General features: G+C 40.7%; 1 protein-coding gene across 1 annotated transcript; it reads right to left on the bottom strand.

The window, feature by feature from the left end:
- Positions 1 to 5,346: 5,346 nt before the first annotated feature.
- Triml1 (tripartite motif family like 1) lies at positions 5,347 to 16,901 on the bottom strand. The gene is given in 6 exon segments (XM_008853609.1): positions 5,347 to 5,885; positions 9,120 to 9,217; positions 9,396 to 9,418; positions 14,178 to 14,408; positions 16,155 to 16,250; positions 16,476 to 16,901. Coding segments are annotated over 6 exon segments (1,413 nt in total).
- Positions 16,902 to 17,944: the final 1,043 nt, after the last annotated feature.

Below are 17,944 nucleotides of genomic sequence, written 5' to 3'. Positions count from 1 at the left end.
CTTCTAATTATGTGGCTATTAAGTAAATAATTATAAAAAAATGAAATGATTCCATGCATTCTATCAGACCACAATGCAATAAAGCTTAAGATTAATACTGGAAGAAACCCTAGCAACTGCATGAACACATGGAGATTAAACAACACACTCCTGAATGATGAATAGGTCAAAGGAGAAATTAAGAAAGAAAAGTATTCCTGGAACTAAATGAAAAGGACAATACAACACAACAAAACTTCTGGGACATGTTGAAAACAGTCGTTAGACGAAAGTTTATAACTCTAAGTGCCTCCATTAAAACATCAGAAAGAACACAAAGAAATGACTTAACACTGTAATTCAGGACACTTGAAAAGCAACAGCAAATGAAACCCATACCAAGCAGACAAGAAGAAATAAGAAAAATCAGAGCAGAAATCACTGAAACAGAGACAAAGAAAACAATACAAAGAATCAGTGAGTTCAAGAGCTGGTTCTTTGAAAAGACAAACAGATTGACAGATTGCTAGCCCTGTTAACCAAAAAAAAGCACATCTCCAAATCAACAAAACCATAGATGAATGGGGAAACATCACAACAGACACCAAAAAGATCCAGACCATTATGAGGGAATACTTTAAAAACCTATTCATGGGGATTGGAGAGATAGCACAGCAGTTAAGAACACTGACTGTTCTTGCAGAAGACCTGGGTTTGAATCCCAGCACCCACATGGCAGCTAACAATTGCCCTTAACTCCAGTTCCATGGGATCCAACAGTCTCTTCTGTCCTCCGCGGGCATTGCTCAACATGCATACTTACATACATGCAGGCAATACATGCATACACATAAAATAAAAGTAATAAAGATATTTATAGAAATTTTTAAAAAAATCTATACACTACTAAATTTGAAAACCTAAAAGAAATGGACAGATATCTAAAAGCATGGGAACCACCAAAACTAAAGCAAGAAGAGATCAACAGTTGAAACAGACCCATAACACATAAGGAAATTGAAACAATTTTACAAAATCTCTCAACTAAAAAAAGTGCAGGATCAGATGGATTTACAGAAGAATTCTCAGACGTTTAAAGAAGGAGTGCTTAAATTATTCAAAAAGATAAAAACAGAGGGAGAACTCCCAAACTCCTTCTATGAAGTCAGTATCACTCTAATACCCAAACTAGGTAAAGATATAACAAAAAAGAAAACTATAGACTCATATCTTTAATGAACATAGATGCAAAGACACTCAACAAAATACTTCAAACTGCATACAGACACACATCAAAAAGATCATTCACCTTGATCAAGTAGGCTTTATTCCAGAGATGCAGGGATGGTTCAATATATATGTCAATAAATGTCATCAATCATATAAATGGATTCAAAGGCAAGAACCTCATGGTCATCTCAATAAATGCAGAGAAGGCCTTTGACAAAATTCAACATGCATTTGTGTTCAAAGTCATAGAGGGAATTGGATGGAGGGAACATACCGCAACAGAATTAAAGCCAAATATAACAAACCAACATCATTCTAAATAGAGAAAAACTGGAAGCATTCCCATTGAAATCAGGAACCAGAGAAGGCTTTCCACTATCTGCACTTCTCTTTAACATAGTGCTTGAAACTCTTGCAAGAGCAATAAGACAAGAGAAGGAAATTAAAGAAGTAATAATTGGAAAAGAAGAGATCAAATTATCCCTTTTTGCATATGATATGATATTAGATCTAAGAGATGCCAAAAATTCCACCAGAAAACTCTTAGAAATTATTAACATGTTCAGTAAAGTGACAGGTTACAAATTTAATCTACAAAAGTCTATACCTTTTCTATATACCAATAACAAGTAATCAGAGAAAGAGCACATGGAAACACTCCCCTTCACAATAGCTGCAAAAAAGTAAAATAAAATATCTCTGAATAAACCTGACCACAGACATTAAAGACCTCTACATTGAAACTTTTAAATATTTAAAGAAAGAGATTGAGGAAGACATCAGAAGTTGGAAGGACCCTCCCATGCTCATGGATTGGAAGAATTAATATTGTGAAAATGACCATCCTACCAAAAGCTGTTTATAGATTCGATGCAATACCAATCAAAATCCCAATGACATTCTTCACAGAATTGGAATAAACCATCCTAAGATTCATATGGAAGCACAACAGACCTTGGGTAGCCAAAGCAATTGGAGCACTAAGACCAGTGCTGAGGGGGTTAGTGTACCAGATTTTAAACTCTATTATAGAGCTACAGTCATAAAAACAACATAGTACTGGCACAAAAATAGACCTGTAGATCAATGGAACAAAATTGAAGACCCAAATATGAGTACATGCAATTTCAGCCACATGATATTTGACAAAGGGCCAAGAACATTCACTGGAGGAAAGACTGCATGCTCATCAAATGGTGCTGACAAACTGGATGCCCACCTGTAGAAGAGTGAAATTAAACTGGTAACTTTCACCTTGCATAAAAGTCAACTCCAAATGGATGAAAGACCTCAATGTGAAGCCTGAATCTCTGAAACTGTTAGAAGAAAACATTGGCAAAAACCTACAAGAGATAAGTGTTGAAAAGGATTTTCTAAACCAGACATCAATTACTCAGGAAATAAGGTCAAGAATCAAAAAATGGGACCTCATTAAACTATAAAGCTTCTGTACATCAAAAGAAGCAACCAAGAAATTGAAAACTCACAGCATGGAAGAAAATCTTCACCAGCAACATGTCTGACAAAGATTTAACATCCAGAATATATAAAGAACTCTGTAAACAAAGAATCAAGAAAGAAGTAACCCAATTAAAAGATTGGTTAAGGAGTTGAAAAGAGTTCTCAAAAGAAGAAATAAAAATGGCTAAGAAGCATCTTAAAATGTGTTCAACAGCATTAGAAATTAGGGAAATGCAAATTAAAACTACTTTAAGATTCCATCTTACCCCAGTCAGACTGGCAAAGATCAAAAGAAAAAATGATACCAAATGTTGGAAAGTATATGTGGGAAAGGGAATGCTCATCCACTGCTGGTGGGTTTGCAAGGTTTTTCAACCCTTTTGGAAAGCAGTATAGAGAACCCTTAAAAAACTACAAATGAACCTACCATTTGACCCAGTTATACCACTCCTTGGCATATACCCATAGAACTCATCCTATTTCAGAGACACTTGTACAACTATGTTTGTTGCTGCTCTTTTCACAATAACTAAGAGATGGAAGCAACCTAAGTGTCCCTCAACTGACAAGTGGATAATGAAAATGTGGTTCATTTATACGATAGCGTCTGTGCTGCAAGTTCCTGTCCAGAGTTCTTGCCTGGGCTACCCTTGATGATGGACTGTGCTTGTAAGCCAAATAAACCCTTTCCTTTTTTTTTCTTTTTTCTTTTTTTTTTTTTTTTTTTTTTGTGTGTGTGTGTGTTTTTGAGACAGGGTCTCCCTGTAACCCCAGCTGGCCTAGAACTGAGTATGTACACCAAGCTGGCCTTCAACTCACAGAGATCCATCTGCCTCTGTTCCCAAGTGCTGGGATCAAAGGTACGCACCACCATGCCCAACTAAACCCCTTCCTTTCCAAGTTAGTTCTGGTCAGTGTTTTTATCACACCAACTGTAAGCAAACTAAGTCACTACGTGTGGTCACCGAATGCAAATGGTAAATATAGGAAAAGGGAGTGTGTTCTGGGGCTCATACCTGTTCCCCTGTCTTTGAGTACACAGGTTGAAATGTATAGGGTTGAAAGAGAAAGCCAATTTAAATATTTTTGTTTATTTTTATTTTATGTGTATGAGTGTTATGCCTGCATGTAGGTAAGTGCACCCGTGTCGTGCAATGCCCACGGAGGACAGAAGAGCCTGTCGGATCCCCTGGAACTAGAGTTATGGACAGTTGTTAGCTGCCATGTGGGTGCTGGGATTCAAACCCAGGTCTTCTGCAAGAACAGTCAGTGCTCTTAACTACTGAGCCATCTCTCCAGCCCTGAGAAAGCTAATTTAGATCAATTAACATTAACCCTAAAATAAACCCCAAGTACTGGCCTCCTCTTATGGCCTTGCCTTCTTATTAAAGGTATTATTATTATTATTTTTTGTTTCTTTTTGAATCAGTGTCTCATGCTGGGCCTCAAACTTACTGTGAAGCTAAGGATGTCCTTGAACTCCTGATCCTCCTGCCTGCACCTCCCCAGTGCTGGGATTACAGGTGTGCACCACCTCTCCCAGCTCCATTAACAGATTTATCAATTTTCCTCTGAACCTACTCTTCAACTTAGACAAAGCATGACAAATACTTTTTCTGCAAATCTTTCAAATTAGGGAGTCATGCTGAGGTTAAGTCCTTATCAGTTGGCTTGTCTTTGACACTAACTTCTGAGTGGTTAAAGAAGATAACAAGATTCTGTGGTTTGTGACATTCTTCAGTGTAAGGTAGATTTCTATTTTTTTTAAACAGGGACAGAACCAACCCAAAGGGGAAAGACCACAAAGAATGGGGATTATTGAATAGACCTGCAGCAGGTGATCTGACCTCTACCTGGACACGCCCTCATATGAAAACCCTGGCATTCTGAGATGAGGAGGGCTCCATCCACCTTCTGGGCACTGGAAGTCTTCTGATTATAGCAATATCAGAAGCATAGAAAATACCCTTAGCTCTCATGGAAGTCAATTGGCATCCATTCCCTTGACGCATTTATTCACCAGGCATTTATCTTCAACAAGCACCAGAAAGTTCAGCCTCTTGTAATTATGGTGACATGAATGGATGGTCTGGTGGTGTTCACACAAATATTCCAGCATTCTGAACACAGAAGCCTTTCTGAGAACAAGTACTGGGGGTCTTATGAGATGGGAGGGAAATGTAGCTTTTCAGAGGAGGCTGAGTCCTGATTCCCTGTCACCCATCCTCTATGGAAGAACTCATATATGAGGTGCCCACACAGACAAAGCTGTACACATCATATAAATGTGCATTCAAAACTGCACAGTTTTAGAAAAGCAAATAAACACTCTGTAAAAATAACATGTATTTATACAACTAGCCTACGACAGTGGAATTCCAGGTAAATAAAAACTGCTCCAGGACTGTATATTGAGTGACCAGCATACGCATGGGGTAGTTCAGATAATGAATTAGGTTAAAGGCAGGGTATCAGCATTTTCTGCTTGGTACTAAAGTACATTTTTAATTTGCTCTTTGTTGCAGAACTAGGTTTATGGAAACTCTTTGGGGAGACAGGGTTTTCTTTTTTTTTCAGATAACCTAATGCAAAGACTTTGAATGCACTAGTCACTTTAAGGACTAGGCATCTGATTGTCCTCAACCGTGTCCTCAGTGGAGGCTCAGGCCATGTCCCTCAGATGTGACAGATGGTCAGAGGGTCTGTGTTTGTCCCTTCATTTGGGAGACAAGGGGAAAAAATAGGTCTGAGAGCTTCATGGAAGGGGGTTGAAGGGAAGCTGTAGATGAGAGACTCATCTATCACATTGTAGAATGCTATATGTCCAAACTCGTAGTCTAAGAACACACCAACTTTGTGCTCAGGTTCTCGGACATGCTGACCTTTCAAGGGCGATGAGACCCAGAGACTGTAATCATCTCCAATCTTTAAACCTATAAGTGAGAAGAGGTCCCCAGGGGGCTTTGGAAGATTCCTCTTTCTGTTCACAGAGGCCTTGCAGATGCCCACTTCCCACTCGGTCTTGTTACCCACTTCCACCTCCCAATAGTGTCGCCCACATGTAAAGAGCTGAGCTCCCAAGATGGTTGCAGACTGGTCAAATCTTTCTGGGTTGTCAGGTAATGGTTGCCTGGTTCCTCCATATCTCACATTTTTCAGGTCATCGGACAAGACTAAGTAGGCATTGGCTGTGGCTGGATCCAGAGTTATTTCTGCTGCAAGAGGAGAAAAAGAGTGAATCCTCTGAAATCCTTGGAGCCCTCCCATATGTGTGGATTATAAGATAAATTCAAAGTATGTAGTCTTATTCTTGTTTGGTTTTGAAACAGGGTCTTACTATGTAGCCCAGGCTAGACCTTGAATTTGGCAGTCTTCCCACCTTAGCCTCTTCAGCACTGGGATTATAGGCACGCTTATGAAGCCCAGCTAGTCCTATCCTTTCAATGTAATTTAGGAGCAAGCCAGGCTTGGAATCCCAGCACTCAGAAGACCCACTCAGGAGCGTTGTGAGTTCAAAATCTGCCTGGGCTACATGATGAGTGGAAGAGCATCATGGGCCATATAACAAGACCCAGTCTCAAAACTGTAAGTAGGCACAGGGCTGTGTGTCTATATCCCTAGCACAAGAATCTCTGCAAGTTTGAGGGCAACCTACACCATGTAATGAGTTCAATGCCAGCCTGGGTTACAGTGCGAGACCCTTTTTCCAAACAAAGTTTCTTTTAAATGCAGTTTTGGTGAATTTAATGAGGGCTGAGTTTCTTTGGAAAATCTTCTCTGTCTGGCTTGGCTTCTTATGTCTGTAATCCCAATGCTTAAGAGGACTGAAGGGCTGGAGATGGCTCAGCGGTTAAGGGCACTGACTGCTCTTGCAGAAGACCCAGATTCAATTCCCAACACCCACATGGCAGCTATGAACTGTCCTTAACTCCAGTTCCAGGGAAATCCAAAGCCCTCTTCTGGCCTCCACAGCATTGCATGACATGGGTGCACTCACATACATGCAGGCAACGCACTCATACATATAAAATAAAAATAATAAAATAAAATATTTTTTTAAAAAGAAGACTGAAGCAGGAGGATTGCCATGAATTTTAGGATAGCCTGGGCTACATGGTGAGACCCTGTCTTACAAAACAAAATCAGAACAGAACATAATTTCTGAATTCATTTTTTACTGTCCCATGGAAGAGACAGATACTCTGTAAAAAGCAGCAGAAGAGTCATATGGAAAGAGATTTTGCCACCTGAGAGGGGACAGGAAGCTGTGAGTGTAATGAAAGGTGTTTTCTAGACAAGACAGTTTTAGAATTCAGGGTTATTATCCTCACAAGGATGCCCTTTACTTTTAGCCATGGTCACATCTCATTCTACTGTTTGGTAAAAGAGAAACATAGACAACCAGCATTTGCCTCACTCCTAATGTGCAAAGCATTCTCTGTGCATTGGCACATTTAATCATTGCATCTATTTTTAATTTTTCCTCATTGTATTAGTAGAACTATCTGGTGTGGTAGTATACACCTTTAATCCCAGCACTTGGTGGGGCAGATCAAGAACATCAGGAGTTCAAAGTCATCTTTGGCAACTGAATGAGTTGAAGATCAGGCTGGGCTACATGAGACCTTGTCTCAATTATTTTTTAAACACGTAATTAATTAAAAACGATGTAATTCATTTTTTAAAATTGAATCGGAGATATAGCTCAGTGGTAGCGCTCTTTCCTAACATCCACAGGCCCTGGGTTCAGTCTCAATGCTGTGATACTCATAGTAATAACAAATTAACTTTTAAACTGAAGCCTGGCAAAGAAGTACATGTCTGCAATCCCAGCACTTAGGAAGTTGGGGCAGGAAGCTTTCCATGAGTTTGAAGCCAGCCTGGGCTACGTAGCAAGACCCCCATCTCAAAAAACATATTTATTTTTTAAAGAAGGGTTGGAAGTGTAGCTCAGTTGGTCGAGTGCCTGCCTAACACACACTAAGTCCTGGATTCAGTCCCCAACACTGCATAAAACTGAATGTGGTAATCGCAGCACTTTGGAAGTGGAGGCAAGAAGAGAAGTTAAGGTCATCTTCAGCTACCCAGTGAGTTCTAGACCAGGCTGGGATGCATGAAATTCTGACTCAAAACTGAGTAAATAAAATGATAAAAATTAAATTTAAAAGAAAACTGAGATTCACAGAGGTTAGGGAACTTCACTAAGATTGCAAAGTCATTGTGTGCTAGAATGACAATTCTTAATTCCACTCTGCTGTAGTCAAATACAGCTTCCTTTGAGTTAGCACAACCCCAGTGACACATGATGATCCCCTGGGAGGCTTGAATTCCAACCACCTGTGAGGAGGTCATATAAGGGGACCCAACCTTCGCTGACTCCAGATAAAACCAAAGACCCCTACAGAGTCAGACAAGCACAGGAGATAGTTCAACTTGGGCTCCCCCTTTGGTTTTGGGTCTTCTAATAGTATTCTTAGCAGCGTAGTTCCTTCACAGGCATGTACTCTGTACACACACCTTTCACCAAATAATGCACCTAGCAGCCTCAGAATCCCTCCAGGACCCCTCCACCTACATCAGACTACACATGGAATCTTTGAACATGTACAAGTTTCTCTGCCCCAGGTAACAATCCAATTTAGACAGTTTCTATTCAAGTGTATTCCCAAAATAGTCAGGTATGAAGAACAGAAGGGCTGATCCAGCCTGAATTATTTTGGGGTATATGAGGAAATGAAACTGTGCCCTCTAGTAACCTTTTAGGAAGAATCCCCTATTTACCATCTTATGCCCAAGCATAATTGGATGTGCAAATGATTGAACTGAGATGCGTTATAGGAAAACACATGTGCAGTAGGAAAATGAATATATGAGTAAACAAAACTAGAGAACCACCCTAACTATACCCCTTAGTATATTAACCAGCCCCTCCTTTTCTTGAATCCTATAAAGAGACACTACAGGCTGTAGCCTAGAGAGATGCTAAGAAAGTTCAGCGTAAATCAGCCCCAGCTCACACATGTACTCACATACCTATCCACACCATACCCTCAACACAACACACAGAGACACAGGTACGCACAAAGATTTTTTTCAATTTGTTTAACTCATTTTTTATCCTAACAGGAACAGAGATGAAAAAGCAGGAGCTCTGATGAGAGGTGTTGATTGGTGTGTGGTCCTTATAGTGTGTAGACACTGCAAAACAGTGACAAACAAAGGACCAGGACTTCTTAGGCTAGACAGAGTGTCAAGCACAGCTCTCTGTCTCTCAACTCAAGTGCAAACATAGTATGCAACTTGGTCCTTAGTGTTGGCTCAGGGTACCATAACTAAGAGCTTTGTGTCAGGAACAGAATATTTTATGCCCAAGGTCTCAGTTATGCTCCTAACATATGCTGAAGTCCGCAGTGGAAATCCCTGGAGGTGTACCAAAGAGGCTGACTTACTGCTGAATTTTCTTAGCATCTCCCTCATTCCAGTGACGCGGCACAGGCTCAGTTCTGTGATGGTGGCCTCTGGACACTGAAGCAGGAGTGACTCACACCTTCCAAAAGAAAAGAGATCCTCATTCTCTCCTTAACACATACCATGTGAACTGCTCTAACTTGAGTATCCACATCACCTCTCTTGAAAACATGCACATACTCATGCCTACACCATCATCTATTCCATCAGCACTGCATCCAGATTGCTACACAATGGGACACAGAATGGAAACCTACCGGTTCATGGCTCCTCTGACTTCCTAAGGTTAGAAAGAAAAGAAGTTTAGCATTGGATCACTAGCAAAGAACGAAACAATTTGAATCCTTTGCTAAGTTCATAAAATTTGTTTCCTAGCACACAAATCTGACAAGAAAGAAAATCACTAATTCCTTTTAGGAATTGTTTTGGTAAACATGAGACGTTTCGCACATTAACTAGAGAATACTTTGCTGTATTTCTTTTATTCACATCCATGCTTTTAAGTAAACATATTTTTTTAAATTGGGCATGGTGGCATGTGCCTTTTGTCCCAGCATTTGGGAGGGAGAAGAAACTGAACTTAGGCCCTCTGGAAGAGGAGCAAGCACACTTAAGCACTGAGTGGTTTTTCCACCCCGTTTTTTCTTTTTGGTAATCTAATGAGCTTAATTAGGACTGCTTATGGGAACACAGGTTATGAGTTATTTCAAGATCATAGACAATTTACCAGTGCTACACCACTCAAGAAAATCTTTCTTCCCCCTCCCCTAGCAACCATCAACGGCTTATAGGTGGACTAAGGCCTTATGAACCCTCTCCCTCTGTCCTTTATCTCATATACTCACTTTGTTAAGAAAACCTAATGTTCAAAAGAAGCCAAATATTACTCATGGACCAGAAAACCAGAGATCCAGAGATGAGCAAAAGAAAATGATCCAGTGAGAGCTGAGACCAAGCCTATGTTATGTGGGAGTGGGTCATTTGGAAGGCATTGAATTAAATAGTGTCCTTTGGCATCAGCTCAGGAATCAGACCACAAGCTGGAGTTAGCTCTCACAACTTATGTCTGAGAGGATCCTGAAGAGGGCAGTAGCCTAGGGAAGCAGTAGCCAAAGAGTGATGACAGTGGGCTTGGCACATAGAATACCGGGGCACTGCCACCTGTTAGCTGCAGGGCTAGAAATCGCCTTATGACTGTAAGTCTGAATTATTAAATAACTGCTACCCTAGGTCTATGTTGTAGATGGTTGTTGGGTAAATGTGACCTCCAAGGAAAAGATGGGGGTGGGTCTAGAGACCCAGAGAGAAGCAGAGCACAGTGGGAAAATGGGTGGAGCCACTGCCATATTGAGCAAAGGTAAATGGCAAGCGAGAGAGACTGGGGGTGGGAGACAGATGACATATGCATTTCAAATATGGCAAAGGAAAAGCCTATAAGAATCTGTGTTTTTGTAAGTTACCCTCTCCCAAATGTCATATAACTATACAAAATTAAAATAGAATGTCTTATGTCAGTTTGTTTACCCATGTCAGGATCAGGAGACCCTAGAGTTCTCAGAGGGTGTGAGCAGGTCCCCCAGGGAAGGAAAAGGGAAAAATTCAGGGAAACAATTGGCACAGTCCAGGAGGGTGATGCTGGAAATGACAAACCACAGAAGTTCAGGAAAAGCAAGGGGGTTAGTGATGGTCACATGGGTTATACAACAGATCACAGAATATGTGACTAGAATGATGTGGGCCATGCAGACATGGATGGACTCAAACAGGAAAATCCCTTGGCCACAGCCAGCCTATAAATGTGGGAAAATAGCTCAGTTGCTTGTATGTGAAGATTCCTTTAAGGTCATACAGAGCCTAGAAAAAAAAATTTGCAAGCCTTGGATGCAAGAGGGGAACCAGAGAGGGGTCATGGCCACTTTGCATAATAAAAGATTTGTCTGAGACAAAGACTGACTCAGTCAAGGCTGAAAAGGCAAAGGAGTTACTGAAAAATTCAGTCTCAGTCTCAGAGCTTGAGAGAGAGGAAAAACAGGAGATTTTAACTTGCATAAGGTTAGGAGACCAAGAGTCAAAGGACCCGAGAAAAAATATAGATAGTAATGAGAAAAGAAACAACCTAAAAATAACAGTAGCTAAAGCTGTCCCTCAGATTCAACAACCTTTGATGCAAAAAGGAAAAAGAGTTAACAGTACTGTAGCTAGGAGAAAATACTCCACACTGGAGCTGTTGAAACTAAGGAAAATTTTCAAACAATTGATCAAAGAGCCATTCATTGTGTGGGACATGGGAGAAAATAATGTCAGTCTAAGTCCTTTAGAAGCATCACAGCTGAGTTATATAACCACCCACAGTCCTTGAGACATAGGCTGTTCAACCTAGGCCAATACAGGAGAGATCAGTCCCTAATTAGGGATTAAAGATACATGGTCATCACCAATGGAGATGCCCATGATTAGCAGGGGATGGAGGATTATAAAAGAGGGACAGGTGTTACTGAGAGAACTAGGTATGAGAAAAGCAATATATAGTGTCCAGTTTGCTGGGATAGATAGGGCTGTGTTCACCAGAGATATAAAGGAAAGCTTAATTCAACTGGGACCTCAAGAATGGTATACAGCGTTAATGGTTTTGCTAAGTCCTTTAATGGGACAGGATCTCTATAAAGTGAGGGAGGCTTTGGCAAATCTAAGTAACTCAAACAAGAGTGAAGAGATATAAAAAAGACCAGACAGAAGAAATGGTCCATTTGGGTTACTCGAAGACAAATGTGGCAAGATTTATGTCAAGCCCAAATTCCCAAAGGAAAAAATTGATAGAAAACCAAATTCAATATTAAGGAGTTTCTGGAAGGCTTTAAAACCTGAAGAACAGTTTACAAAAGGCATTCGGAGGATAAAAAAAGCTGTCCCACAGGTGGTTAAGGATCCTCAAAGATTAAATAAGGTGCATTTTTCTTTTGAGAGAGGCTATGCTAGGGGTGGAGGCAGTTTTTCCCACCAGGGCCTCCCCAGCAACCATGTATGGTCAATGGAGAGGCAACAGATATGGCTACAGCCAAGAGGCAGATTCAGGGCCTGCCTGACTCAGGGAACCAACAGGTGCAGTAAGGACAAGAAAGACAGTCTGCCTTCTTAGCCCGGTGCAGGGTCAGGCAATTTGAGCGAGCACCTGCAAATGTATCAAGGATAAGAAAATACAAATAGACTCCATGTAAAATACCCCAAATGCAGAATGACTCCAAAGGGATAACTAAAGATAGTAAAGAATTAACCAAATTAATGCCTCTTACCCATACTATGGTACCTAACAAAGATCTATGGATAAAATAGTTAACACAAATGGATAAAACCTTTCCATGCTGTGTTAGACCTTGTACATGACTGAATTAATATATGATGTTAACTTCTGAGTGTTTTAAAGATGTGAAACCCATTTGAAAGATATCAAATACACCTGAAGAAACAAAGGCCAGCTATAGTTATAAGATTCTTGGGAGTTTTATGGTTGGGTAAAATAAGAACAGAGGCTTCCAAAACTGTACAACTGTTAAGAAAAACTACAGTACCAGGGTTGGTTTGCCCACCTATGAGCAGAGAGATCCTAGAGGTCCTCAAATTAACCAAGGCTATTGCCACTAATGTCAGTGGTACACTAGAAAGGTCGGTAAGGCCATGTTGCTGAAGACACTGCATGATGTGAGCATGGGAGAAGAAGAGACAGAGCCAAGACTAAGCTAAAAACTCCATGCCACTGGATGGATGGATTTCAAAGTGCCAGAAGGTGCTGGCAGGTGATTGGGGAAAATGGATCCCTTATGATTCTGCTCAACAATGGGCCCCTTGTGCTGCATGCTATGGACATGCCTGCTAGTAAAATAATGGCTCGACTAACATATGTACAACTGACAAATTTCTAATTGGATAAGGCCTGCTCCTAGAGATGGAACACACATGAGGTGCTGTAGACCAGGCCAACACCCTGTGTCAGGGAAGGCTATAGGTCCCAGCAGGGAAGCTGTTGCAAGTATACTGTTTAATGAATATGGTACACCTACTGGGATATCTTCTAGGCATTTGTATTTACATCACATTTGTTTAAATGTGTCTACTTCCTTACATTTGTCTTTATAGTAGGGGAAACACCACTGAGATAGATCAGTAGCCATGTTGAATGATGGGGAGACCCAAGAGGTCAATATTGTGCCATGATACAGAAAGATAGCCCTGCATTTGTCACCTGCTCCAAGGCTCAGGGAACCCTTGCAGAAGAGATGGCAGAAAGATTGTAAGAGCTAGAGGAAGGGATGGAGTGTTGGGTAAATGCACCCTCCCAATGAAAAGATGGTGGATCTAGAGAAGCAGAGCACACTGGGAAAACGGGGTGGAGTCACTGCCATATTGAGCATGGGCGAACAGTGAATGAGAGAGATTGGAGGTGGGAGACGGATGGTGCATGCATTTCAAATATGACAAAGGAAAAGCCTATAAGAATCCTTGTTTTTGTAAGTCCCCCCTCCCGAATGTCATATAAACTATTCCAAATCCAAATAGAATATCTTATGTCCATTTCTCTATCCGTGTCATGACTGGGAGACCCCAGGTCCCTCAGAGGGTGTGCTTGGGTTCCTCAGGCAAGGAAAAGGGAAAAATTTAGTGAAATAGTAGTGATCAACTACAAGCAATGTGACAATAGAACTTCCCTTCATCAGATCTTTGAGACAATTAAATTTAGCATGCCTAGGAGCTTATTAATACATTTAATGAAATACTTGACAAAGCTGCATTTATATAGGCAGGCACAGAAGAAGCTACACCCGTCCATGGGCTTTTTTGTGAAAAGTATTCCTCTGCCTTTTTCTTGTTTGATGTCTCCTCTTTAACAATGCCAGTTTTTTAAGGAAAGCTGCTTTTACAGCAGAACTTAGTTTTTCAGATGAGTGAGGAAAAATGTGTCTCCTATGGCTTGAAATACTTTGGGCCTCTGTGTCTTCTTTTTTCTGTATATTTTTTCCCAATAGTCTCATGAGTTTCAGCCTCACCTCAAAAGACTCCAAAGTCAGGTTCTGACAGGTGGACTCAATATGTCCAATCATTTTGCTGAGGCGCCTGACTTGCTGGGTCAGCTGGATCTCATTTTCCCTCAGCTTCTTCATGTTTTCTCTTTCTTCCTTCTCAAGCAGCTGCAGCTGCTGCTGTTCTTCTTCCTTCAGGAACTGGTGCATCTTCATGTATTCTGACACAACCACCTGCTTACAAGTCTTCGTCTCCTCCTGCTATCACCCATGCACGGGCACATACACACACGCGCACACGTACAAAATAACATTAGCAACAGAAGCACTTGTGTAGCACATGTCTTAGATTGACAAGCTTGGTGGAGAGTTTGATTTTTTTTTAAGTTTTAAAAATGTATTTATCTGATTTTATGCGTCTTGTTTGCATGTGTGTATATGCACCCATGTGTGAAAACCTGTGGAGACCTGAAGAGGTTGTCAGGTTCCCTGGAACTGGAGTTATGGACAGTTGTTAGCTGCTGTGTGGGTTCTGGGTCCTCTGAAAGAACAGCCAGTGCTCTTAACCACTAACCATTTCTCCAGCCCTGAAAGTTTGATGTTTTGAAGGATGCATATGTATACAAGTCAACAAAATCAAATTTTCTAATCTAAGAGCTGTCATTTCTACAGAGAGAAACCAAAAGGACACTTTAAAAGACTTAATAACCATTACTGATTTAAAATAAAATGAAATTTAAAAGGAGAAAAATGTATAATGTATGTGATTGACAAATACTGATTAAAAAAAAAAACTAGCATTGGGTTACATATTAGAAATACATCCCAAAGAGTTGCACTTAACTAAATCTAAACCAGGCATGGTGTGAAATGCCTGTCATCTCAGCATTCATGAGGCAAAGGCAGGAAGTATCAGAGTTTGGGTCTTCAATCTTCCATCTTGTTTGAGATAGTGTCACTTTCTTATTGCTGTATATGAGCTGCTGTGTACACCAGGCTAGCTCACTTTGGGCTTCTATGGACTGTCATGTCCCTGCCTCTCATCTCCAGGTAGGGAGCACAGGGCATCGCAGAAGCTGGCATTACTGCTCTTGGTTCAGGCTTGTGTGGCGGGTGCTTTTACCAACTGAGCTATATTGTTTATGCCATATTAAACATTCAGTTCTTTGCTTTAACTGTTAGGCAATTCAAGTCCAAATCTGTGCCTAACCTTAAGCATTTGTTTGAGTATAATTCAAACTATTGTTTGGCCATTATTTTCTCTTCCTCTTTATTTCTTTTTAATTTTGCATGCAATTTTCCCTCAAAGTATTTGAGAGACTGATTGTTTGTTGTTTTTTCTTTTGAGGCAGGGTCTCACTATGCAGCCCTGGCTAACCTGGAACAGGCTTTGTAGATAGTCCAGGCTGGCCTTGACCTCACAGAGATTACCTCTTTGCCCGTGCCTCCTGAATACTGACATTTAAAGTCATGTACTGCCTGAGAGACTAGTAAGACTGATTTCTACCCTATTTAGTTTTTTAATTTTGTTGATTATTTTTATTTTATGTGGTTGAGTATACTGTTTGCATGTGTGTAAGTAAGTGCGCCTGTGTCATGCAATGCCATGGAGTTTAGAAGAAGGGGTCAGATCCCCTGTAACTAGAGTTATAGATGGTTGTTAGCTACCATGTGGGTGCTGGGAATCGAACCCAGGTCCTCTGCAAGAGCAGCCAGTGTTCTTAACCTTTGAGCCATCTCTCTAGCCCTTCCACCCTATTTGTAGGTCTGTCACTTGTATTTTAAATAATTATAATCAGATTCATCATAGAGGCTAGCCACGGTGGACAAGGAAGAAAACTAAATAGGCCTGTGGTTGTGAACTTGAGCTACTCTGAGATTCCCAGGTGAGGTGCTTATCAAAGGACTCAAAACAGTCCTTTTCCCCCTGACATTTAACTAATTATCCCTGTAGTGCCTCTTTCGGCATCTTATAGAAGACCTAAATGTTAAGCAGACACTGACCTTACACAGAATCACACGTTTCTTCTCATGGTTCAGTATAGCCTGGGCTTCTTTCTTCTTTTTATGTAAAAGATTTATGATATCCTGGAGTTTCTCCTGCAATAGAAACAAACTCTGTGGCAAATAGAAGAGCAACTAGTGGTAAAAAAGACCAGGAAAACTGGTCACTAGAAGACGACTGGGACACTCAAAGAAAGGGTGGAAGCAGGACCCAAGTTAGAGGTTGTTGTGCTGCTTGGGATGAGCACCCTTGACCATTACCCACAGAGACTACTGCAGGAGTTAAAGGATGGGATCAATCTATTTTCTAATCCATCTTACTTTGTGTTGTTCCTCAGCCTCACTTGAGAAATACACTCTATTCATCCCATGAGTTTGTGTTGAGAAAGCAATTATACTCTGCTCATCATCAGAGAACATCCTACTGGCTGTTGGTGTTCTTCCACAGCTGCTTGGATAGTCCTCGCTCTGTAGCACTTGGGATCTCAGCTGTCTGCCAATGCTAGCCAGCCTCCCCAGTCTCTCATTGGCCTGGAAATGAGGAGCCCCCAAGGTCCTTCAGCATTCAGGACAAGATAAAGGTGTATTATGCCCCTCCCAGCTCTTGAGGAGACACATCAGACAAAAGCTATGCCCACACTCTGTGGTCACTGGGCTGCTGAAATAGTCCAAGCAGATGAAACAGGTAAGTTCTTCTCTGAGATTTTCCATCAAGTCTGCTGTGGACATTTTCTCAAGGATGGACATTGGGACAAGCCTACACGTCTAGTCGGGGATTACAGAAGTCCTCTTCACTATCCTCTTCAAGTGCTGTTGTTATTACAAGAAACTCTTGCTCTCCTCTCGGGCTGATTTCACCAAACGATATGTACTCTCCAGCACAAAGCCGATTGTGACTTAATGTGGAACTCCAGTACACTGACTCATCACCAGCCCCCAAACTTTCATTGAATCTCTTTCTATACATGCCACACACTAAATACTGGGAATATTGGATACTAATAAGGATAAGATTTTTGATTTAGTTATTGTATATAAATAGCATCACAAAACTATTGAAACTATTGGTTTGGTGCTCAAAAGATGGATTACTTGTTGTAAACCAGCCCCCAGAGATTTGAATTACAGAGGCCTCTGATATCTGAATTAGAAGTATGGTCTAAATCCATTGGGAATGTGTACTAGAAGAAGCTAGTTGAGAACTGAAAGAAGAAACTAGAATGTTCTTTTTCTCATTAATCCCTTTTCTCCACTTGACCAAAGCTTAAGCTTTCAACACTGTAATCACTGTATATTTCTTTAATTTCATTCATCTGGCCCAAGGAGAACTCCTTCCACTGAAATAGTCCTTGATCCTGATGTACAGTGATTACCAGTTATGCCTATTTCTCTGCCCTGAAGACCATAGCTCACCCATCTGCCATAATGAAAAGTATTTCAAATGACATTCTTGGACACTGTCTCAAAAGATCATTGCACCATGGAATGGATAGAAATAATTATATCTTGGTATAAATATAATTATGTTCACTTATTTCCACCCTCCAAAAATGTCCAAACTATTCTCAACCCTTTCTTCTCTTTCAGTTCTTACTAGGCAGAAGTTGAAAGGGCAGATATTTTTCCTTAGCTGTATGAAGAAGTTAATGTACAGGATAGTAAGTGACTGTGTATATTGACCACTGTGATTAATGCCAAGAGCTATCAATCCACAATCTCATATGCTCATGAATCAGTTCTTATCATGCCCCCTTTCCACATGCTGTGTGCCAGAAAGTGGACCTTAACCT

Source organism: Nannospalax galili, unplaced genomic scaffold (assembly GCF_000622305.1).
Source record: "Nannospalax galili isolate Female #2095 unplaced genomic scaffold, S.galili_v1.0 scaffold46, whole genome shotgun sequence".
In the NCBI taxonomy this organism is placed as follows: domain Eukaryota; kingdom Metazoa; phylum Chordata; class Mammalia; order Rodentia; family Spalacidae; genus Nannospalax; species Nannospalax galili.
Note: the sequence above shows the minus strand (reverse complement) of the source record. Positions and strands in the feature narration are given on the sequence as shown.